General features: G+C 46.6%; 1 protein-coding gene across 1 annotated transcript in view; it reads left to right on the top strand.

The window, feature by feature from the left end:
• HEG1 (heart development protein with EGF like domains 1) overlaps window positions 1-25,193 on the top strand; it is an 83,772-nt gene that overhangs the window by 47,618 nt on the left and 10,961 nt on the right. The window contains exons 11-16 of the mRNA XM_005201440.3: window positions 1,229-1,287; window positions 1,609-1,769; window positions 6,780-6,914; window positions 12,872-12,914; window positions 13,049-13,086; window positions 23,531-23,618. Of these exons, the coding sequence (XP_005201497.1) occupies window positions 1,229-1,287; window positions 1,609-1,769; window positions 6,780-6,914; window positions 12,872-12,914; window positions 13,049-13,086; window positions 23,531-23,618 (524 nt within the window). The remainder of the gene's footprint in view (window positions 1-1,228; window positions 1,288-1,608; window positions 1,770-6,779; window positions 6,915-12,871; window positions 12,915-13,048; window positions 13,087-23,530; window positions 23,619-25,193) is intronic.

Here is a 25,193-nt window from a genome sequence, read left to right as displayed (position 1 = left end):
ACCGGCTTCCCTGGTGGCTCAGTGGTGAAGAATCCGCCTGTCAATGCAGGAAATGCAGGAGACACAGATTTGATTCCTGGGCAACCCAGGCACGGCAACCCACTCCAGTATTCTTGCCTGGAAAATCCCACGGACAGAGGAACCTGATGGGCTGCATGCAGTCCATAGGGTCACAAAGAGTGGGACATGACTGAAGCAACACACTCACACACACCCAGTATCAACATATAATTTATTAGTGATGTGACATCCCTACCCCCAAGAAATAGCAAAGATTTAGGGAATGACTAGAGAGGATTTAGGCTGTGACTCAAATGGCCTTTCCCAAGATGCTGCTCTGTTCTGAAATATGCTATTTCTGTTTTTTCCTGGGGAAAAAGAAAATTTAATAATAATACATCATTGCCTTATGAATATAAAGCAATGTTAATACAAAGACAAAAAGGGTTTGATAGCATCCTGTGTCTGAATCCATCTTGTGAAGGATGAGATATGTCTGACACACGCTTTGAAGACAGGTAGACTGCATTGGTCAAGGTATTGAGACCCTCAGCTGCATGGAAGGAAGCCCCAAGCCCCAGTTCATGCTATGGGCGGAGTGGGGAGGCAGGCATGGTACATCATGCCCCACAGGGGTTTTCTGCTCTTTCCAAGGGCACAAAGCAAACACAGGGAGTCACTCTTAATTTGCTCTCAACAAAAGGGCTCTTGACCCATGTAATGTAATTTCTCACGGAGAGCCTTTTTGAAGAGGATCTATCTGTGAGTTAGGTCAACTCATTGTAGATTACGAAGGGTCTGTGTAAGGCCTGCCAGACCTGAGGGAGCTGAAAGGAACCCAGCCTTCTCAGGAAGTCTTGTTCACTGTGCAAAGTCCAAATAAACAGTTGCCTCTGAGGTTTTTTGAAACCCTGGGTCTTAGATGAGATCTGCTCCTTTGAAGATGTTTTGCATCCAAGGGCGCTATTCTGAACATCATTTCCTGCCAAGGTTTCCCCTCACTGATTTACTATCTGCCTCTCTCCCTTTGTGCTCATGGAACAACAGAGTGAGAGCAGAAAGGCATTTAAGAAAGGAACAAAAGAAGGGCACCACTCCTGTGTGAGGCTGCCTGCTGGTAACTCCATGACTGGAGAATGCCTGTTTGATCTTGAAAATAGGAAATTGGTTCTAGGTTCAAGGCTTTTTTTGTCTGACTTACAGTTAATGATAAACTTCTTCCTTTCAGTTAAATGTGTGTTTCTCAACATTACCTGGTTATACCCGATCCACAGCTCATGTTTCTAGGTAAGTAGCAGGATTATATGTACTTGTTTGTGGACCAGTCCTATAGAAAGGGGAGGATATTCTAACAAGTGTGATGGCAACAAAACTGGCCCCTATTTTGACTGTAATGTAATTTCTCATGGAGAACCTTTTGGAAGAGGACCTATCTGTGAGTTAGGTCAGTTCATTGTAGGCTACGAGGGGTGATCCCAGGCCAAGGTCACAGAACCTTCATGCTCTCCCAGGCCCTCACTGGAGAATGGGGAGGACACTCATTTTCCAAAAATCCTGGGACCCACATATCAGGTTAGGATGATTAAAACATGCATACTTTGCCTGTAGGGAGTCCAGTGTTGTGGTGATGTCACTGCAAGCCACCTTTTCCCTGGCCTCCAACGTGACGCTGTTCGACCTGGCCGACAGGATGCAGAAATGCGTCAACTCCTGCTGGGCCTCTGCGGAGGTCTGCCAACTTTTGGGGTCTCAGAGGCGGATCTTTAGAGGTAAGAGAGGGGCCCTCTGGGAGGACCCCCCCATCCAGTTAGGCACAGACCTAGGGTAGAAGTGTAAGGCCTTCTGGGTGCAGGTCCAAGAAACTTGTCATAGAGCTGGCCTGTCTTTGAAATGGGCATTAAGTACAAGGGCTTTGTGTGTGTATATCTTTGTGTACATGTGCCCCCCGCCCCACACACACACAATCCTGTACACACAGCCTTGAAGTCTCCCAGTCCTTGGCATGCTGTTTCTGTTTCTCCTCTACAGCGTTGGTATTGGAAGGGATGTAGGAGCAGATGTAATGAAGCAGAAATCACTCTTCTTTCCCTTGAAAGGCTCCCTCCCTCTGGGGAGGTAGAATTCACACACAGAATGTACAACACTTGTCAATTGCCCGAAACCGTCATCATGACATGCCGTTAGGTAAATACAGCACGCGCAGTGTCTCCCATCCTCCTGTGTATTTGTTTGCAGATTCTAAATGCACAGACACATAGATGAAGATTAGAGGCCAGACAGCTCATGGTGCCGTCCGTGATTTCTCTTTTCTTGTTCTTTATCTGTTAGCTTCTACAGAGCATCTGGTGTGAAACAGATGAATAAAGGGATTAGGAACAAGTTTGGAAGGCAAATTTGGGTCTTGGAAGGGAGCTTTCGCCTCTGGGATGGGAAAATTCTGCTGGCATCAAAAGTGCTTCCTCATGCAGGGGGCCCTGCCCCCGCTGCGTCTCATAAGTGGTCTGAGCTGGCTCTGGTTGGCTCATTTTACTACACACAGGACTGGTGAGGGACGCAGAGTCAGAGTCAGCCTCCCCATCTGGTGCCCAGATGCTCAACTGTAGGTAGCAGGTTTGGCGCTCTGTCTGCGAGCAGATCCTGGACCTTCCCGGTGGGCCAGAGCTTTGTAAGAGCTGGTCCTAAAAGCCCTCCTTGTGGACTGTGCTCTGTAGAGCTGGGAGCTCACCTTTTGTTCTGGGATAAATGCTAGAGCTTTGGCCCATTTCAGGGCTAGTTATTCACTTGAAGGAAAAAGGAAAGAGCCCAACATTCTGGAGTTGAAGTTGCTATCATTCAGCTTCATTGGGGAATTAGCTAAAAAGTTCCTGCCCTCTCATACTGTGCTCTACCTTTTGAGGCAGGAACTCTTTGATTGGGCTTTCTTTTTCTTGCCAGTGATGCAAAGGTCCTGCTTTTTCCTTCCCAGAAAGGGGAAGGGCACCTTTCAGTTCATAAAACACGTATGCTGTGTGTTCTGCATGGTCAACATTGTATCAGGTTACTTTGTCCTCAGTGAACACATTTCATGTCTTGCCAATCAAGTGGCCAGATATATGGGTTTGTAAGGCCCTACCGGTGGCTGCCCTGCTCATGCTGTGGCCCTCCTTCTTCCAGCTGCTTATGGGAAATCTCCTGTCTTCCCTTGCTTCCTTGCCAAAGTCCCATGCTTTTTATTTTTTAAAGACTTAAAAAAAAATATTTAGAGCAGTGTTAGTTTCATAGAAAAATTGAGAGGAAGATATAGAGATTTCCCATATATTTCTGCCCACACAGGGGCTGGTGCCTGTTCTTTGACTCTGCTTTCCGAGCCCCTGAGATCAAAGACAGCCGAGCCTCCTGGCTGAACCCGGCCTCCCTTCTCTGTTTGCCCTCCCAGGGCTTCTCCAGGTTTTGCCAGCCTGTGTTTGGTGTCTCACTCACCTCTCTGAGTGCTCGAGAGTCGGGCTGGATGAGCAGAAGCGGTCAGGTTTTGTCATCTGGTTGTTCCCAGCATATGAGAGGCCGTGGGCTACCCTGGATGCTGCCATTGGATGGGCGGGATTTTCCCTTTCAATTCACAAAACATCTACTTCCTCGCCTTTCAAAGAACTGTAGCTCTCATCTCTCCAGAGGTTTCGAGTCCTTGGAAACCCCCCAGAGGAGTGCCCCAGCCTTAGATTTACATCAGTTCTCATTGTCTGTTTGGCGGATGTTATGCCCAGGAAGGACCATGGGAATTGTGGATGCAGAAAAATCACATCGCCAGGCTTAAAATGAAAACTGCATTATATGTGGTTCTATTTGACGGATTGATGACAAAATATTAAAAATCTGTAGGACAGCAACCCCTCCGTCACAAAGCCAGGGCCAGCTTCGCCTGCCTTCGAGGGAATCTGCTTCGATTGAGGGCAGAGTCGCTTCAGCAAGGCAAGTGGTATTTGCCCGCAGGCGGGCTTTGCGGGCAGGGCAGAGGGAAAACATGACATTGGCTTCCAGAAAATATCTAATCAGCCCAGGCAGCTCAGACTGGCTGCTGCACAAACTAGTACCGGCCTGGAATTGCCTTTTGTGCTGGAGGTATTTCTTTATGTTAAGACTTCAAAACGTTTAGATGAGAGATTGTGGCCTTTTCGTACGCCCTCTGTGCCAGCTTCACAGTTTGCTTGGTGAGATTTTCCATTTTTCATTTTTCTCCCTTAAATGCAAACCTTTTACAATAAACAAAGGAAATTCTATCACACACACAAATAGGGTTCTGATTTAGCACGCCAGCTTCCACTGATAAAGACAGGAAATTCAGCACCGAGAGCTGAAGCTGTGTCCTAAGCTAACCTCCCTGTGAGCAAGCCACCCATAGGCCCCCAGCTCTCAGGACTCAGACAAGGGGGCAGATGCCGGGGTCCCTGGGGGGGTCCGGGGTCACACGAGCCTGCCTGAGCTTGGGAGGGGCGCAGTTTTGCCGCGTGAAGAGCAGGCACCTGGTTTGGGTTTTGCATCAGGTGGTGGTGGCCTTCAGGTGGGAGAAGGGAGCCCAAACCTCGCTGCCCGGTGTGCACCCGTGGCCCTTGCTCAGCTCTGTCCCCACGCTGAACTTGTTCACACCCACCAAAACCAGCGGTGTACGTCAGTCTGTAAATGGTGTAAATAAGATACTCTCCACTATCCCTTGATTTATGTTTCTGTTCTGTTGTCTGTAAATCCCAATTACGTGTGCTTTTTGTCCAGACCTATCTTAGATGGTAAAAGCACCCTCACTGTGTCCGCTGTGTACAACCTCAGAAGGGGCCTGCTGGTTAGTGCCTCGTGAGGGCCTGCTGTATACAACCCATTCAACCCGAGAGAGGGTTCACTGTGCACAGCCTCACAGAGGGCCTGCTGTGTACAGCCTCTGAGAGGGCCTGCTGTTTACACCTCTGAGAGGGCCTGCTGTGTACAGCCTCTCAGAGGGCCTGCTGTATACAGCCTCTGAGAGGGCCTGCTGTTTACAGCCTCTGAGAGGGCCTGCTGTGTACAGCCTCTGAGAGGGCCTGCTGTTTACAGCCTCACAGAGGGCCTGCTGTTTACACCCCTGAGAGGGCCTGCTGTATACAGCCTCTGAGAGGGCCTGCTGTTTACAGCCTCACAGAGGGCGTGCTATTTACAGCCTCTGAGAGGGCCTGCTGTTTACAACCTCTGAGAGGGCCTGCTGTATACAGCCTCACAGAGGGCCTGCTGTTTACAGCCTCACAGAGGGCCTGCTGTTTACAGCCTCACAGAGGGCGTGCTGTTTACAGCCTCTGAGAGGGCCTGCTGTTTACAACCTCTGAGAGGGCCTGCTGTATACAGCCTCACAGAGGGCCTGCTGTTTACAGCCTCACAGAGGGCCTGCTGTTTACAGCCTCACAGAGGGCTTGCTGTTTACAGCCTCTGAGAGGGCCTGCTGTTTACAGCCTCTGAGAGGGCCTGCTGTATACAGCCTCTGAGAGGGCCTGCTGTTTATACCTCTGAGAGGGCCTGTTGTTTACAACCTCTGAGAGGGCCTGCTGTATACAGCCTCACAGAGGGCCTGCTGTTTACAGCCTCACAGAGGGCGTGCTGTATACAGCCTCACAGAGGGCCTGCTGTTTACAGCCTCACAGAGGGCTTGCTGTATACAGCCTCTGAGAGGGCCTGCTGTTTATACCTCTGAGAGGGCCTGTTGTTTACAACCTCTGAGAGGGCCTGCTGTATACAGCCTCACAGAGGGCCTGCTGTTTACAGCCTCACAGAGGGCGTGCTGTATACAGCCTCTGAGAGGGCCTGCTGTTTATACCTCTGAGAGGGCCTGTTTACAACCTCTGAGAGGGCCTGCTGTATACAGCCTCACAGAGGGCCTGCTGTTTACAGCCTCACAGAGGGCGTGCTGTATACAGCCTCTGAGAGGGCCTGCTGTTTACAGCCTCACAGAGGGCTTGCTGTTTACAGCCTCACAGAGGGCCTGCCACATACAGCCCAAGCGAGGATTCACTGTGTGCAACCTCAGAGGGCCACACGCGCCTCAGTGAATGCTCTTTGATGATCATGAAAGAGTTCTTTGTCGTCCTTGAAATGAGCATGGCCCACATGCCCAGGGCTGGACAAAGCCAGGTGGATATGCACACATAGAAGAACTGAGGCTAAAGTGAGGGAGGCAGAGCAGGGAAGGGTGAGCGCCCTCTCGGCCCGGTAACCGGTTGTCGAGTGCCACCTTCAGCATGTGTGTGTCAAGCCTGAGTGTGTGACCAGTCCCACCAGGTGCTGGCCACCCAGAGCCGAGCCAGCCCCAGGCGCAGGGGAGGCGGACAGTGACGGAGCACAGATACCCAGATTACATTCCACTCCTCTTCTCGAGTCTACTCGGCAGCAGTGGGCTGAGACAGGTCTTCTTCCCTGAGAGGGCAGGGGCATGCTTTCTGGGTTTGGGCTGGTTCTCCACTGCAGCCCTTGAGTGAGAAGGTGCAGAGGACCCCACCTATTGGGGGCTGTATTTGCAGGGGATGCTGGAGTTGGGGATGCCACCCCATTTCTTCTGGGTTTGCGTTCTCCCTGTGGCACGCTGTGTAAACTTTTAGTAACAGGCTGGGCCAGCCCCGGGGAAGGAGTGGAAGAAGGCAGTGCAGAAGGGCCCCCTGAGAGGAGTGCACTTCATGCAGGCTCTTTTGGAAACTGTTCTCTGAGCCTCTTGAAATAGAAAGTTCATGCATCTAAGTGTTTGACATGGAGGAGGTTTTGTTTTGTTTCAGTGTCTTGTTTTTCCATTTCAGCGGGCAGCTTGTGCAAGCGGAAGACTCCAGAATGTGACAAGGAGACCTCCATCTGCACCGATTTGGACGGGGTCGCGCTGTGCCAGTGCAAGTCTGGTTACTTCCAGTTCAACAAGATGGACCACTCCTGTCGAGGTAGCAGCAGGTCTGGGGCCCTGGGGCCCGAGGGATGGTGGGGAGGGGCCTCTGTCTGCTCTGGGGGTGACTGTTCTAATCTGGGGGTAACTGGTCCTGGTTGTTTGGCTCCCAGCAGGGTTGAATTTGTTATCTCCTTGGAATAATAGCATTATCTCTGACTGGTGCGCACTAGTCTGGCCAATCAGATTCAAAGGAAAAGAAAAAAGAATGGAATGCCTGGGGTGGCCAGGCCTTTTCTTTTTTTTCCTACTTAAAGGAAGTTAGAAAAATTACTGTTTTAATTCCTAAAGCTTTATTCTATTGTCTGCTAATCTTTTAAAATGGAAATACCAGCATGAAGGCAGGGGTGTACCCTTTAGCAGTAGCTGGCAGCTTGGGAGACCTGAGTCAGAACCCTCTTCTGCCTGCCCGTCCTCTCTCGGGCAAGTCACTTTGCTTCGCTGAGCCCGAGTTCCCTCTTCTGTGCAGTGGGTGCAGTGAGGCTTCATCAGATATTCTAGGAATTAAAGAGGCAGTGGTTATGGAGGTACTTTGTAAGCCATCAGCATTTGCTCTTGTGTTTTACCCAGGTTATTATTGAACCAGTGGGTTCTGGTTTAAAAGATTTTATGTCAGAAACCTGATTCTGCTAACCTTTGGGTGAGGATTAAATTCATCCAGTTTCATACATGGGCTGTTCAGTGAATACAGTGCACGAATACTGCTTTAAAATAAAATGTATTAAAATCCAGAGCACTGGATACCCTGACTTATGAAAGCCTGCTGCAATTCACAGTCACAGGAAAACTGGCAACATAAAGGTGTCATGTAGCCTTAGGCCTCGCATCACATGAGAACGTGTGTGGCCCAGTTTTCCTGCTCAGTCAACACCTGCCAGTGACAGATGTACTGGAATCTGAGTGAAAACGGTGTCCTAGGGAAGGTGACATGCCACTTATTTCCGTCAGGGCCTCCTGTTAGAGGAGAGGATAAAAATGCATCTCAGGGCAGTGCTGTATCCTGAGCTTCGGACCCTCTGACTTAGGTACTTTAAAAGTGCAGCTTCTCGGCTCTGCATGCAGCCCTGAGCAGGGTTTGGAGAAGGGGCCTACGCTGGGGCAGCGGGCCTGATGCTGACACTCAGGGCACTGCTCAGCACCCCGCCAGTCTACCACTCTGATGTGGAGATGCTGCTTCCTAGTTCCTTCTTACCTGGTTTCATGCAGAGTGCTCCTGGCCTGTCTTAACTGGGGCACTGAGCCCACTTCGGGCGGGCAGGGGACATCTGCTGACATCCACGTGTGCTGGGGCCAAGGAGTGGTGGCTTCTGTGCACAGGGCCTGTGCAATTTCAGGTGGTCTCAAGAGTAGCCCTGCCACCTCTGCTTCTGACTGGCCTAAGTCATTTACCTCTCTGGGCAAGTCCACAATTTCCTAATTGTGTCGCTTACAGACTAGCGTTAGCAATAGCAGAGCTGCCGAAGATTTACCATTTGCAGGGACACAGGCACCAGCAACATTATGTGTGTTAAGTAGTGACCCAAGAATCGGAATAAGGAAGCTGTGGTTAGCTTTTGGGCTTACGGCCAAGGCCCTACTTAGCCTGGTTTCTGCGGCATCCTGTTGGTTAGATTTTCATCCGTGACAATCAGGGCTCCATGAATGGATCCTGGAGCTCCTTGGGCCACAGACCTGTGGCTGGGTTCTGAGGGGTTACAGTGACATCTTCTGGCCATTGGTGCTGGAGCACAGGGATGGTTAAAAGGAGTTCTCTTTAGGACACCTCAAATGTGGGTAAAATCCCTGGTGTAAACTGAGGATAAAGGCATGTGGGTGTGTGTTTTCTAAATCTCTACAATTAACAGTTGCATATTAGCAACTGCATATTGTTTTTTGTTGTACACACACACACATACTTCCTACTATCTCACATAAAATGTCTTTACCAGACTTTCAAAGCCTCATGTAAAATTAAAGTAGGTGTCCTTCCGATAGATGTCTTGTAGCTTCCTTCCATCATGCAGACATCCTGATGGATCCCAACCACCCATTAGCAAGTCTCTTCCTCTGACTAGACTGCAGATACTTGGACAGAGGAGCCTTGCAGGCTACAGTCCATGGGGTCCCAAAGAGTTGAACACTGCTAAGTGACTGATACTTCGCAGTGAGGTCTAGGCTGATGTGTGAAGTTCACAGCGCTGCTCAGCACGCCTCCATGGGATTCTCCAGGCAAAAATACTGGAGTGAGCAGCCTTTCCCTTCTCCAGGGGATCTTCCCAACCCAGGGATCGAACCCAGATCTCTTGCATTGCAGACAGATTCATTCCTGTCTGAGCCACCAGGGAAGTGGGTGGCTGTCTGTAGAATATGTTTGTACATTGTGGGGTTCCACAAACGTCTGTTGAAGAAACAAATGGACGATAGGCAGCAAATATGATAGGACAAGGTTGGCAGGTCTTGATTTGGTTTCCTGCAAGGGAGCAAAAAAGCCTAAAGACTCTACCATGTACTGATTTTATGTTAAAAGGCCAGAAGGCCTGAATGTGCTTATGTTCATATCAATAGGGGGAGCCCACTTCGGGCATATATGAATACTGCCACATTGATTTCATCTTCAGTGCTGTGTGGGTCAGGGTCACTCTAGGGTGTGGAGACGAGGAGCTGGGTCCTCAGGCCCACTGGAGTGCCCTGTGACAAGGCTTCCCTCCCAGAGCCTGAGAGCAGCCCATGGTAGCCCATGGTACCAGGCCCATGGTAGCAGTCGGTCTTTGATGAATGACTGAATGGGCCCATCTGAACTAAGGAAATATCATTATACCAGGAAGCCAGGCCACTTCTGAAGCTATGTGAAAACAGCCCAGCCCATCAGCTCACAGACAGGACAACACAAGGACCTTACATCTGGGTGGATGACAGCCATGGTGTGGAAAGCTCCTACCCAGCAAATGAGGGTTGGGTCAGTAGAGCTGATGTAAAAACTTTTCCAGGAAGAAATGTTCAGAACAGAACAGACTAGTGTGACATCAACCTGCCTTGGGGCTGAGATGGGTGGGGATGAGTCATGGGCATCTCCAGTCCCTGTGTGGCTGCCCTGCAGTCAGAGCCAAGGGTCACCCAAGGGCAGCTTTCCCTGCTCCCATGACCCAGCTGTAGTGTGGGGACTGCCAGGCATGGCACTTCCACTCCAGGGAGACAGGAGTGCTCTGCTTGTTCCTTAGAGAAGGTCCACCTGAGTAAGGGCTTCCCTGGTGGCTCAGATGGTAAAGAATCTGCCTGAAATGCAGAAGACATAAGAGACCTCAGGTTTGATCCCTGGGTGGGGAAGATGCTCTAGAAAAGAGAATGGCTGCCCACTCCAGTATTCCTGCCTGAAGAATTCCTTGGACTGAGGAGCCTGTGGGCTGTAGTCTATGGGGTTGCAAAGAGTCAGACACAACTCAGCAAGGCACCCACACCCACACCCACCCACCCCTACGTGAGGCCTACTCAAAGTCATCAAAGATTTGGGCGCGGGGCCTGGTTCCTCCTTCCTGAAATGGGTATGATCATACTCTGCTGCTGCTGCTGCTAAGTCACTTCAGTCGTGTCTAACTCTGTGCGACCCCACAGATGGCAGCCCACCAGGCTCCCCCATCCCTGGGACCTCCAGGCAAGAACACTGGAGTGGGTTGCCATTGCCTTCTCCAATGTGTGAAAGTGAAGTCATTCAGTTGTGTCCGACCCTCAGCGACCCTATGGACTGCAGCCCACCAGGCTCCTCCATCCATGGGATTTTCCAGGCAAGAGTACTGGAGTGGGGTGCCATTGCCTTCTCCGATGATCATACTCAAACTTATTGCAAAAATGATTTGAAGCACCTAATGAAAATTCACTGTAACAAAATGAGATTTAATTTAAAAGGTAAATAAGGTTGAAGGAGAAATACAATGACTACTTTGTTGAGGTTAGAAGGAACATGAACATACAAAAAGATATACCCTAAGTTCTCACTTGTTTGGTAAAGATAGGCACTCACTCGAGTTCTGAACATCTGGGACGCTAAGGCAAAGAGAGAAACGTGATTTGGGGGAAAAAAATAGTAACCATAAAATAAATAGTTCTTTAGGACCATCCCCATTTTTCTAGATCCTGGGACCCAAGAGAAGTTTCTCTGGAAAGTCCACAATGTGATCCATGATAGCCTGTGATAAATACCCTAGGCTATGCCTGGGGCTGCTGCTACTAAAAGATTGCCTTTAATAAAGCAAGTGTAGCTCAGGAGAAGTGAATCCAGGGGAGCTGAAACAGTGCAGTGCAGGCTCACAGCTCTCATGATCTGCTGTGAGAGAATTTAGGTTATTTAGAACAGTATTTCCCACACCATTCTGTAAGACTCTAGTGATATGTCAATAGTCTATGACAATAAAATAGATGCTAGAATCATTTAGTGTCTAACAGTGAAAAATAGAACAACATCAAGCACGTCTACATGTGTGCGTGCCAAGTCGCTTCAGTCATGTCCGACTCTTTGGGACCCTGTGGACTGTAGCCCCACTAGGCTCCTCTTTCCATGGGATTTTCCAGGCAAGAATACTGGAGTGGGTTGCCTTGCGCTTCTCCAGGGGATCTTCCCGATCCAGGAGTGGAACCCTAGTCTCTTATGTCTCCTGCATTGGCAGGCAGGTTCCTTACCACTATCACTGCCTGGGAAGCCCACGTAGTTAAATGTTAGGACGCACCGATTCTTGAAGGGAAGTCTGTGAGCGATCTCTCAATCTGTGGGGCCTGCAGCCTTTGAGCCACGTGCTGCTGGCACTCAAACGTTGCCATCAGTGTGTGCGCTGTCTGTCTAGAGATTACTGCTCTGTGCTATGTTCCTTTACTTAACTGTGATTCTTGTGTGCAGCGTATATCATACATTAACAATGAGTCAAATTTCTGTCATTCCTTGCAGCACTGAATTTATCTGAGAGGCTATTTTTTATTATCTACTTTCATCCAAGCACATGTTAGGGCTCGTGATGTTCTATCAGCTTATTGTAGTGCTGAAAATGTTCCGTAATCAGAGCAGTGCAGGAACTGCTGATGCAGGGGAATGACTGGCCCACAGCCTTCAGTGAAGCAGTGGTCTATAAGCCGCAGTGCCAGAGGGCTCAAAGCTATAGTCTTGTGTGATGTGCTGATTAGGGCTCAGCTAGGTATGTCCAGAATCCACTACACAGACCACAGGGTGAGCATTCTCTTATGGAAACTGACCATGGACCATGGCTTTCTCACTTCCTGATGGAAGGGCGCTAACAGAGCCAACGGCAGGTTAAAGAAGGTTTGACTTAAAGACGGTGAGGCATTTATCTTTTGTTTATGGAAGGAAGTTACTCAGGGACCACAGAGAACTTCCAAAAATAATTGCAAATGTTAGATAATAGTTACAATTACAGTTAGTGGTTACTGCATGCTAGGTCCTGTGGTAAGTCATTTGCATGCCTTATTTTCCTTAATCCCCTCCAAGAAACTATAAAAAAAAATTATTATTATCCTTTTTTTTATAGCTGAGAAGCTAGAATCACTAAGAGGTTAAGTTTTGGGGTCTTTTTGATAAAATTAAAGATTGAGCTGGCAGCAGTATTTAGGCCAGGTTTTAGATAATTCTAAAGTTATTTGTGGGCTTCCCGGGTGGCTGTGTGGTGAAGAATCCACCTGCCAATGCAAGAGACACAGGTTCAATCCCTGGGTCAGGAAGATCCTCTGGATAAGGAAATGGCAACCCACTCCAGTATTATTGCCTGGAAAATCTCATGGACAGAGGAGCCTGGCATACAGTCTATAGGGTTGGGGTCAGACATGACTCAGCAACTAAATAACCTACAACAAAGCTATTTTGTAGCCTTTTGGTTCTAGAACATTCTTGTGAATTTTAGGGTGGCCAGTTTTATTAACCATCAGTTGGGCCAAGATAAGTTAATAGACACGATCATGGATTTTCATTTTCTCTTTCAGCCTGTGAAGATGGATATAGGCTTGAAAACGAAACCTGTATGAGGTAGGCAGCATGTTCATTTATTCTGACGAATTTGTTCCAAACCTTATTTAGAAGTTATGTAGGTAAGTTGCCTCAGTAATTTCTTCTGATATTTGAAACTAATTCTTGTTCTTTTTTTTCCTGTCAACTCACAGTTGCCCATTCGGCCTTGGTGGTCTCAACTGTGGAAACCGTAAGTATGCGGGCGTCCCGAGCTCCATGTGGGCAGGGCTGGTGACATATGTCTATTCCCTGCCCTCACCCTGGAGAGCAGAGTGCTCACCAGAGCTGGAGGTTTGTAGGGGAGGTCAACATTTATTTATTTACCTAGATAAGTTTTCTAGATAGCCGGACAGAGGAGTATCAGTCAATAAATGTGGCTGGGAGGGAGGGACCACCCCCAGGAGAATAGAAGAACCTCCTGGGTACTTCTTAGAGGGGCTGGAACTGGAAGAAGACCGGCAGTGACTGGTATGGAGGGAGAAGGAATCCAGGCAGAGGGGACAACCTGAACAAAGGTCTCGGGCCAGTCTGGGCCTGTGATTCTGGAGGGCAGTGTGTAAGTAGGTGTGGCTGGGACAGAGGAAGGTAGAGAGTGAAGGATTAGGTTGGCAGAGTATGTGAGGATCAGATTCTTGGGGTTTTTGATAGAGCCTGAGAATTTAGACTCTAGTCAGTAGCCTCTGTAGAACTAGCAAGTCTTAGAGCAGGAAGGCATTTTTGATCAAGAAAATCAAGTCAGGAGGCAGTGAGAAGGACAGAGAGCGTGGGGCCATTTAGACCAGTGTCGTCAGGGCGGGGGTCATGGCTGGATGCAGACTAGGGAGGCCCCTGATCTTAGCTGACGTCTGTGCCCCTGGAGTACAATGGTCGAGGGGCACTGACCATGCATGTGGCATGTTTCACACTCAATTTACTTCTCTGAGAAGAGCAGTTGGGATTCATTTCAGATCACTTTCACTGACATTTTCTTATCCTGAGACCTAAGAAGTTAAAGTGACCCTCAAAACTATTGAAAGAAATTCTAGGATATAGGATGAAAAAGGAATGGTAACAGTCAGCACTTTAGAATAGCTTTGTCGCTCATTCTGTAGAATCTTCCAGCAGTCCATAGTCTTAAGTTTACTCTCCCACAAGTGGACATGACTTTATTTAATAAGAGATGCTACCTTTACCCCATCAGTCATAAATTCCAAATGTTTTTAAAGCTCTCATGCAAGAAACGGGAGGAGGGTGAAGACTAGGCAGCTCTTTCTTATAGCACAATATCACAGTTGTACTCGGTTTAATAAGAGTGTGAGTGAGACACGACAATGTGTGGAGAGATGTAGCCGGCTGGGGCTGAGCCGGGAGCAGGACCCTGCTGCCTGTCCTCCTGGGGCTTCTCGGCCCCTCGTAGGATGAGCCAGTACTTCTCACTTGCTTGTGGTCAAACAGCTCCCTGACTAGGTTTCACTAGAAAATGCTTCCTATTTCTCTGTGAATGCAAGAGCAAAAATGGATCAGTGAAAAACCCTCGAAAGGGTTGAAAGAAGGGAGTAGCGCGTTGCTCTTGGTGGCAGTTAGTGATTTGCTTTTCAGAGATCATTAAACACCACGTATGTAGAGATGATGTATGCTACATCCACTGACCGTTCTGTGAGTTCCTATGTCTCCGCATGATGTGGGTGGGGTCTTGGGAGTAGCAGGATCTCTCTCTGTTCCTGAGATTTCCTTTTCCTCCCTTTTATCCGAGTCATCACAGTCATTTCCAGCAGAGGGCAGACTCTGGCCTGGATGGCTAGCTCTCTGCCACGTTTTGTTGGGGACTCTGGTTAACTCTGATGGCGTGAATACCACTTTATGACTTTGACATCTATTTGCATGTCAGTGTCACAAAGCAATTGCCTGATAATAAATGGCACATGCCATCTCCGATCAGCCCTGGTGTGGGTTAAGGAGTCGGAGCACCTGAATTTCATCCCCACCTATGCTGATAGCTAGGTGAGGATATGCCTTGTGAGGTCTGTGACTTGTCACCTGGTGTTTTGTGCCAAATAACAGAGATAACCACCCACCCCTGTCACTTCTGCTGTCACCACGAAAGACAGTTTAAATGCCTTCTTGGGGGTCTGACTCAGGCTGGACCTTTTGTAGAAAAGAAATGCTGCTCTCTGCAGCCTTCTGGGGACACGTGCTCTGGTACCCAAGCCCTGTGAGTTAGGGCACCCTGCTCTGTCCAACCACGCATGTGGCGTTCCTGGAAATCAGCCAGCTCTACTGTATTCTGGCTTTAGGCATAGCCTCTGACCTGCCTTTCTGCAGCCTATTAGCTTTCTAGTTGCGCCCAGATTTCACTTGTCGCTCCTCATAGAGAATGTCCTTCAGACTGGAGAGGGCAGAACAAGCTCTGCTCTCACATCCCTTAGTCCGTGTGCACCTGCCCGGCGCGGCAAGGCCTCCCCTTTTAGTTTCCTTTCTGTGTAAAGTATGTGTTTCTACCACAGATCCCAGCATCTCTGTTTTCTCGTACCGCTGTCCTGTGGCTCTAGAATTCTTACAGAGCTGTTGTCAGAGTGTCCTCACTTCCCCTTGTCCCCATCCCAGCCTTTCTGAGGCACGCACATTTCCTTCTTTGCATGAATTTTATAGAGGCTCCTTCTCGCAATTTTATTATATCTCTCATGACCACATAGTTTGCTTCACCTGTTTTTCTCTTTTTAAAGTAGGTGAATTTTTTCTTTTCATAACATAAAAAAAATACTTGTACATTAATTTTCCTTCTGTAATCCAAATTAATTAGCAGACAGATACAAGGGAAGAAGAAAACTAAAGTCTCATCCCCATTAAACCTCACTGCTAATACCTTGCTGTCTATCCCTGGTATGACATGTGGTGGATAGGACCACCAACAGCAACCAGGACCTTGTCAGAAATGCAGGATTTCAAACCTCTTCACTTTGGACCTACTGAATTAGAATTTTAACCAGACTCCTGGATTCAGTGAATAGGCAGATTTGCATACATCTCACAGTTTAAGAAGCAGTATACCAGAAGTTTGTATGTGTGTCTTTTTAACAGCAATTGGATCTCACAGAAGATACTGTTTTGTAACCTGCCTTTGAACTTAGTAAACTGTGCAGTGTTTTCATTGGCATAAATTATAAGGTGACTTTAGATAGTTCTGTTAAATTCTACTCTGTATATATCATAATTTACTTAACCATCCCCTTTTATTATCAATTTAAAATCTTTTTTTTTCCTCTGTATTGCCATTCTTCTGTTTGTGGTCACTGTCACTTGGTGAGGATAGAACATCATCAGATAATTTTCCTAGATTACCTTTTTCTGGCTGCAGACATTTTAATCCATCCCTCCTCCTTATCTGCGACACATCCTTTCGTAAGGCACCCTTTCCGTTCCAATGCCCCACATCTCTCCAGTGGAGACTCCTTCCCTGCCAGGCTCCCTGAGCAGCCAGGAGGATGTGGAGTCTGTCTCCCACATGTCTTGGCATCTTCTTCCTCTTCCACTGAAACCAAACATTCAGCTTAAAGATCTTTCTGCCTTGTCTTCTCAACCTACAGTCTGGCAGCAGGTGTATGAAGTCTTCACCTTGTAGTTACATTAGGCTCAGAACTCAAACCAGTGGAAACACTACGTGTCAGCAGGAGTCACTTGTAACACACTGCTCAGAAGGAGGAAGAGCTCATTAGTTATCCAGCAGGCAGCTGGAAGTCTCATGCAGTTAACAGCAAACCTCTCACTTGGTGTCAGAACTGAAAGGAAGCAGCCCTGGAAGAGGGGATTGCAACTCTCCCGACTCTTGTGTGCTACGGCCACACTTACAGTCTGCAGATGCGAGAAAGGGAAATTTCAAAAGGAAAAAAAAAGAACGTTGTGAACAGAGTTCTAAAGGAGAGATGGTGTAAGAGGAGTGGAAAGATTTAAATGGCAGAACTCTAATCACACTTCACTAATGAACACAGTGGGAGGGCAAGTGGGAGACCTAAATGAATTTTAAGGTGAAACGAATGTGGCCGCCTAGAAAGGTCTGTAATGAAGCCTAATTTTAAAGGAAGGCATATAGGTTGGTACGGTTCTGACCTCAATTCAGATGTATTTTTTTCCATGTCACTAAGCCAGTTATCTCAGTTCTGACGCTGTCTCCAGGTACATCCCGCAGCTTAAGGGCTGGGCCTGCCGACTTTCCCACTCCACGCCCCTCCCCAGCAGACCCCAGTCCCTCATCCAGGTTATCACCTGTGCTTCTGACCAACTGACTGTAGAACAGAGGTCCCAGTGACCTCCTCCCTAGGGCCCGTTGATTTGCTGTACTGGCTCACAGAACTCAGGAAACATTTTACTAGATGCCAGCTTATGAAGAGACGCACGAGACTTCAAGCTTACTGCTGGATAACTAATGATCTCTTCCTCCTCCTGAGCAGTGTGTTACGAGTGACTCCTGCCACACGTAGCATTTCCACTGGTTTGAGTTCTGAGCTGTTGGCTTCCCTGACAGCTCAGTTGGTACAGAAGCCACCTGCAATGCAGGAGACCCCGGTTCGATTCCTGGGTTGGGAAGATCTGATGGAGAAGCGATAGGCTCCCCACTCGAGTATTCTTGGGCTTCCCTTGTGGCTCAGCTGGTAAAAAAAAAATCTGCCTGCAATGTAGGAGACCTGGGTTCGATCCCTGGGTTGGAAAGATTCCCCTGGAAAAAGGAAAGGCTACCCACTCCAGTATTCTGGCAAATACTGGAGAATTCCATGGACAGTCCATGGGGTCGCAAAGAGTCAGACGTGACTGAGCGACTTTCACTTTTCTTTTCAGCTTATTATAAAAGGAGAGAATTCCTGAACAGCTGGATGGAAGAGATGCACAGGGCCAAGTTAGGGGAAGGGCCGGGAATGTCATGCCGTCTCCTGGCCCTCCCATCCTCCCCTCATTTCCCAACCTTCACCAACCTGGAGTTCTCTGAATCCTTTCCTTTTGGGGTTTTATGGGAGGCTTCATTACACAGGCACAGTTGATTAAATCACTGGCCATTAGTGACTGAATTCAGTCTCTAGCCCCTCTTCCTTCCCAGGAGGTTGGGGGTAGGATCGAAAGTTCTAATGGGCTAATCACAAATTGGTTTCCCTGGCAGCAAACATCCATCCAAGAGTTACCTAAGGGCTATCCAGATGTCACTAATGTAAGAAAAGACACCATTGCTCTGCAAGCTTAGGAAATTCCTAGAGTTTTAGGAGCTATGCCTGGGACAAGGATGGGGAACAGATAAAAATTATTTCTTATAAATCAGTATCATAATTGACTAAGATTCTTCTGGGGTAAATAAATGTAGCTAGCTTGAACAATGAAGACGGATTATTGGAAATCATGAAATTCCAACTTCAGGAGTGGCAAGAATCAGGGAGTTGTGGGGAGTCTCAGCAGAGGAGGTTGGCACCTTCTTTTCAGAGCACATGTTAACATGGAGCCATCTTCATCTCTGTCTTGGCTCTTACTGTGGGTCTGTGCACAAACTTGCTGCCTCACAATGGAAAACAGGCTCAGCAGACAGCTTCAAGTGTGTGTCAGTACCTTGGTCATTTTTAAATAAAAAGTTCTGTCTTCCAAAATGAGATTCCTGGGAGGAACTAATTGATCCAGTTGGGATCTTGTGTTTACTCCCAGACGAAACTTTTGTGGCTTGGGATGGTGTTAAAGTACAAGCATGACCGCCCCACTGAACCCTGCATGTGGAAGGGAGTAGATAGTTCCCAGTAGGGGGTTGGCTAAGCAGGCAGTCCTATAGATTCCAAATAACCATATAAGCAAGGACAAATATGGCTTATAGGAAAGACTAAGGCCCAGAGTGAGTTGGTTTAATGAAAAATGGCAACAGCAATGACAAAAACAGCAACCTATGATCAAACCATAAGAAGAATAAAGAAATGTCAAGGAATGTGGAAGACAAAGGAAAACAAAGAATTCCAGGATCATCATTCTGCAGGATCTCTTCAAAGGAGGAAGGATAGAACAGACCACCCTAAGACAATACCCATGACCTTCACTCTCACCTGAACATTCAGGGAACCTACAGGACTAGTGAACATTATAGTAGGTGTTGGTATAAATCCCAGGCACTGTAATCGTTGTGTGACCTCATCGTGAATCTAAATCAGTCCTTAAATGTGAAAGATCAGTTGTAGTTCATGAGCTGACTTGACTGCAGGTATGAGACAAAAGTACTAGAGAAGATTCTTGAGAGTTCCTTGGACAGCAAGGAGATCAAACTAGTCAACCCTAAAGGAAACCAACCCTAAATATTAATTGGAAGGACTGATGCTGAAGCTCCAATACTTTGGCCACCTGATGTGAAGAGCCAACTCATTAGAAAAGACCCTGATGCTGGGAAGAATTAAAGGCAAAAAGAGAAGAGGGCAGCAAAGGATGAGATGGCTAGATAGCATCACCAACTCAATAGACATGAGTTTGAGTAAGCTCCGGGAGATAGTGGATGGAGGACAGGGAAGCCTGGCTTGCTGCAGTCCATGGGGTCACAAAGAATTGGACGTCGCTTAGCGACCGAACAACAGCAACGTGAGAAAAAAGATCTGTGACTACATTGTCTACAAGCTTGTTACAAGCTTCCAGTGAAATAGCTGCCAGAGACCATCAAATGACTTCTTAAAAAATGTACGTGTATAAAGTATATTATATATGTACACATATACACATACAATTTCTAGATTTAGAGAAGGTTGTGTGTGTCTATATATAAAGACATGAAGAAAGTTTGGGAAGCAGAAAAACATGAAGAAAGTACCAGTCCATCAGTACTCGAGGTGGCACTGATGTCTGAACATTTTTGTGAGTTCCCTCCCAGATGCTTTCCCTGAGCTCACACGCACAGAGGTCTTCTGGCTTTCAGTCCTGTGTTCTTTCCTCTCCTGCATAATTTAAGCCAGTGCCACCCAAGGTCTGGCCTGCAGGTTGATGGCATCTCCATCCCCAAGAAGCTTACCAGAGATACAACTTCTTGGACCTTGCCCAGACCTGCTGAATCCAATCTCTTGGGGTGGGGACCAGGCATCTGAGATTTAACATATCCTCTGGGTGATTCAGATGGACAGGAAGGGTTTGAGACGCACTGGCCTATAGCATACAGGATAATGTTTCTTAGTCAATAAGGAAATAACAGTCCAAACTAATGACATATTTATTAATTACACTGTTGTTCCAGGAAAGGGGAGATGAAAGGAATAAAGTCTAAACTTAACTGCGGTTTCCTTTCAACAAGTTGGTTCTCAGGAGAGACGGTTCAGCTATCTCCAGTTGTCAGCACAAAAGCCAGAGTTCTTGTTTCCAGAGCAGATTTCTAGGGAACCAAGACACTTGTGTTGACAAGCAAGATGATCTTCATGGGACTAAACTGCTGCACGACTTCCAGCATTGCTGGTAGAAGAGTCTCCTTTACCTTGGGAGGTGGGAGGAACTGGTGTCCCAGGGTCTTCAGAAAGCTGTTTAGATCAGCAAAGGATAGCCTCCTCCAGACTGGATGCTCTTAGAGAGTCCTCACAAACTCTTGAGTGTGTAGAATCTATGTTCCCCCACTCGTGGTGCTCCTTCATAGGTTCCTATTGATAAGCTCCCAGCTGTGCCATTAAGTGCTGTGGGCAGCCATAGATGTGGGTGATGACATCCTGAAGCATGTTCTCACTTTTATAGCAAAACAGTAACTTCATTCTTTTGTTGTTTTGTTTTGGCATGCCGCATGCCTTGCAGGGTCTTAGTTCCCCAACCAGAGATTGAACTTGGGCCCTGGCAGTCAGAGCACAGAGTGCTAACCACTGGACCTCCAGGGAGCTCCCCAATAGCTTCGTTCTTAAAAGCAACTTCATTTTTGTCACAATCAAGGGGACCTGAAGTCATATAAAACCACCTCATAACACAGCGCCCCTCAAAGTGTGGGGGGCTGTGAACGGTAACAAGACGGTACAGAAACAGAAAGTAAGCACTTAGAATCCTTTACATGAGCGCAGCTGTGACACCCAAGCATGGGATCCTTTGTAAAGTGAAGAGCCTCGTTGTGTTTTAGTGTTGGTCTGCAGGAGAAGGCAATGGCACCCCACTCCAGTACTCTTGCCTGGAAAATCCCATGGATGGAGGAGCCTGGTAGGCTGCAGTCCATGGGGTCGCCAAGAGTCAGACAGGACTGAGCGACTTCACTTTCACTTTTCACTTTCATGCATTGGAGGAGGAAATGGCAACCCACTCCAGTGTTCTTGCCTGGAGAATCCCAGGGATGGGGGAGCCTGGTGGGCTGCCGTCTATGGGGTCGCACAGAGTCGGACACGACTGAAGCGACTTAGCAGCAGCAGCAGCAGCAGCAGACTCTTTAAAAAAAAAAAAAAAGGAGAGAAAGAAATTCATGATAGCCGGTGCCCAGGGGAAAAGACAAAGGAACAAATGAGACTCTATTTAAAAATAATATCCAAAAGCATGAGCCAAAAAAACTGGCCCTTGACCATGGATGGTTTGGGAAGCACTGGTCTCCACTGTCTTTGTCTGTTTTCAGACACAAAGGGGGCTTTTAGGGTGCTTGTTTCAGAGGGGAACCTGCCACAATCGCAGCCACCTGCAAGGGTCACTTCCAAGACAAATGCATGCTTGTTTTGCCGGAAGTGAGAAAACATGAACTTGGTGTGGAGGGATAAGCAGAGCAGGAACTAGCCTTGGGTCTCTGCTTGGGAACAAAGGGCGCCACTCTAGGTGTTTTGAAGCAGGGAAATGCCGTGGTTAGGTTTGGTTTTTTAATTGAGTGGGCAACACTGGGCACAGAAACATGAGTTGGGAGGTGTTTACCTTTGTCTGGTCAAGGGTCAGTGGGGGCCTAGGGTTGTGTTGGTGGAGATAAAGAGAAATCGACACATGCGTGAGGTTTGTCTTTTGTCCTCACTTTTAAAAAATGAAGCTTGACTACATGTGTCAGGAGGTGAGGGAGAGAAATAACTCATTTCTTAGTTTGACTTTGTTTCATGGGTATCTTAATACTGATGATTTTTCATAGTAATCAGGTTTCTGTGCTCGTTATTTCAGGAAAAGACAGGTGAGTGGTTGGGGTATTTGTGTTGCTCTTGTATTTGCTCCTCTCTCACAATCTGCCCATTGTCACCTCTATGCATTATCCTTTGACTTTAGGTATTACCTAAATACCTAAGAGCATGGTTCCATCCTAATTTACTATAGAAAATCTGGTTATTGGCTCTTTTTTTTTCATACTGGACCTTACAGCCTGAAAGCACAATTATAATCATATTTCCACAGCAAAAAACAACCTGAATATTTAATAGATTATATTGAAAATATTATTTTCACATAAATACACAGGTATGAAATCAATTAATTAAAATTTATATTGTTTATTATACATGATAAGTGCTTGTTTATGTGACTGCTAATTTCTGATAATTAAATTCAGTGTGTGTGTGTATGCATATGTATATGTTGAGACTATTTAGTTCCTATCCAGGGTTATGCAGTGATGCTTATAAAATTGTGGAATCAAAAATTGTGGTTGTCTTCTTTTTATTTTACCAAGTAAGAACCTAAAACCGTATTTAAAATTTTTTATATCACCATCAATTTAAAAACTTCAGAAAACTCCAAAGAATGGGAAGTAACCAAGGAAATATTATCTTTTTCCCCCAATTACTTTTTAGAAACCAGCTTTACTGGAGGCATAATTTACACATTAAAAAATGCATCTAAATTAAGTGAGGGAAAAAAGTAAGAAGGACCAAACTTTAGGAAGTATTAAAACTAAGAAAAAAACCCAAACAAGTTTAGGTTTTGAAAAATACATGCATGCATCTCTAATTTTTCTCATCTGATTGTGGATTGGTAATAATGTCATCAGGCTGGTCTGCAGGTAGAATCTGGGAGCCCCTGTTCTAGGAGGGGCTAAGAATGGGGAACTCGTCTCAAAATAGTTTAGGGGAGGAAAAGTCATTTTCCCTCTACCCTTCCAGATTCTTGGCTGAGACATCCCTACCCCCATTAAAAGCCAGAGTAACAGGAGAAAAAACTATTTTAATTCTGTGAATACACATGGGGATCCCACAAAGATGTGAAACTCAAAAGGCAGTCAGATGATTGAGGCTCACATACCCTCCTGAGCTGAAGAAAAGGCCAGGTGTCTAGGGTTTCAAAGGGGAAAGTGCAGTTTATAGGAAAGTAAGAAGAGGAAATGTTTGGGAAACAAAGGTTGTCAAGCAGATAAGTCTCTCAGGTGAAGAAGTTCTCTCTGATACTAGCTTTCTTCCTGGTACCAGTCTCTTTCTAATGTACATTTCCCTTACAAAAGGGTAACTATTAATAATACTCAGTTTTAGACCTTCTCTGGTGCTGCAGTTTCTCAAAAATATCAGCTCAAAATAACAAATATACCAAAGAGACATATTTTGGGTTGGCTCATTCTGTTCCCTCTTCGATGGAGAAATTGCAGAACTGGCCCAAGTAGCTTTTGCTGGGGGCCCAGAAAATGAAAAGTGGTCACCAGCTGAGGCATGGGGTAGCCGTGGGGTGGGGAACTGGACCATTTGGGGGCATTCCTTTGTTCATTCTTTGTCTGCTCCCAATCCACTTTTCTCCTTTTTAAACCTGTTTAGCCTATCAGCTTATCACTGTGGTGATCGCGGCTGCAGGAGGTGGGCTTCTACTCATCCTGGGCATCGCACTGATTGTTACCTGTTGCAGGTGAGTGCCAAGAGTCCACAGTCTAATCCTCTTTGCCTGTGCTAAGCCAGGGTCAATTTTTTACCCTTTTAAAAGAATGTGTGGGGTGGTTTATAGTATTAAATCCTATTGTGTGACTGAACCGTTAAAAAAAGGGAAACTCATGATAGATAGTGCCACTGGGGAAAGAAAAGGACAGCAAATGGGATTTTCACTTAAAAAAAAAAAAAGAATATTCAAAAGCACAAGCAACAGAAGAAAAGGGATTGGACTTCATCAAAATTAAAACTTCTTCACTTCAAAGAACACTATTAAGAAAGTGAAAAAAGACAACATACAGAAGAGGAGAAAGTATTTGCAAATCATATGCCTAATAAAAGACTTGTATCTAGAAAAATAAGGAATCCTTACAACGGTAATAAAAAGGTGAAACCACAGAACACGTTTTGGGACTTAGTAGAGTGTAGGTTCTTCTGTCTTGGTGCAGAAAAAATTCAGCAAAGTGATGGATGAAAAGTGATTTATGAGAACAGGATGCTTTTGAGGTTTACAAGCAGGTGGGCAGGAGGGTGCTGCACTAAGAACTTAGTGGGCCATAGTTTTATAACCAAAAGAAGAATGGGGCAGGGGAGATGGCCATTGTTGAGCAGATGTCAAGCTTCCGTCATCGGCTCCTTCTCCGTGTCACACGGGGAGTTTTCTTATTCCTGCTTGATCAAGCCAGGACTATCATGGCACTGTTTAAGTTAGCAGAAGGGTGGTAACCTCTGTTAAAAATAGTAAACCATCTCAGGTTTGAGCATAATGTTTTCTTTTCCCTGTATTTTTGTTTTCAGTGTGCACAGGGGAACACGTCTTGGGAATCATTAACTTACTGACCTTACTGGGCAGGATGTGGGTCTTGTTTTACCATTGTTTTATTGTTTGGGGCATGCCTTGTGCTTGTGTGGCATGGTTTTGTTTCAAAGCAAGGCAGCTTGGGTTTGTGGTTAAGCAAACCTGCTTTCTGGAGTGATCATTAACTTATAGAGGGTCTCCCATACTTTTTTCTTTACTCATGATCCCTTAGTGGGATTAACTGTTTAATCACCTATTTTGTTCCTTTACTCTGTCCCTATCAAAGGCAACCAAGTTAAAAATGGGCAGAGAACTTGAATTGTCATTTCTGTAAAGAAGATATGCAAATACCCAATAAACCTACGGAAGCATGCTCAATGTCTTTAGCAGGGAAATGCAGTCAAAACCGACAGCATCAGATACCACTTCACAAACACTAAGATGGTTACTGAAACAAACAGAAACTAGAAAATAACAAGTGTTGGTGAGAACGTGGGGAAAGTAGAACACTCATACACTGCTGGTGAAAATGTACAGTGGTGTAGCCACTTTGAAAAAGTCGCAGAACGTCAAGCAAAGTTGTCGTTCCACCCAGCATGTCCACTCGTGTATCAAAAGAAATAAAAACAGGTATTCACACAGAAACGCGTGCATAAGTTTTCATAGCGGAGTTGTTCATGATAGCCAAAAGGTGAAAGTAACCCAGTATCTATCAGCTGATGGATAGATAAACAAAACGTGATATATCCATACGTTGGA

Source organism: Bos taurus, chromosome 1 (assembly GCF_002263795.3).
Source record: "Bos taurus isolate L1 Dominette 01449 registration number 42190680 breed Hereford chromosome 1, ARS-UCD2.0, whole genome shotgun sequence".
In the NCBI taxonomy this organism is placed as follows: Eukaryota; Metazoa; Chordata; class Mammalia; order Artiodactyla; family Bovidae; genus Bos; species Bos taurus.
This window is presented reverse-complemented; position numbering and strand designations above follow the sequence as displayed.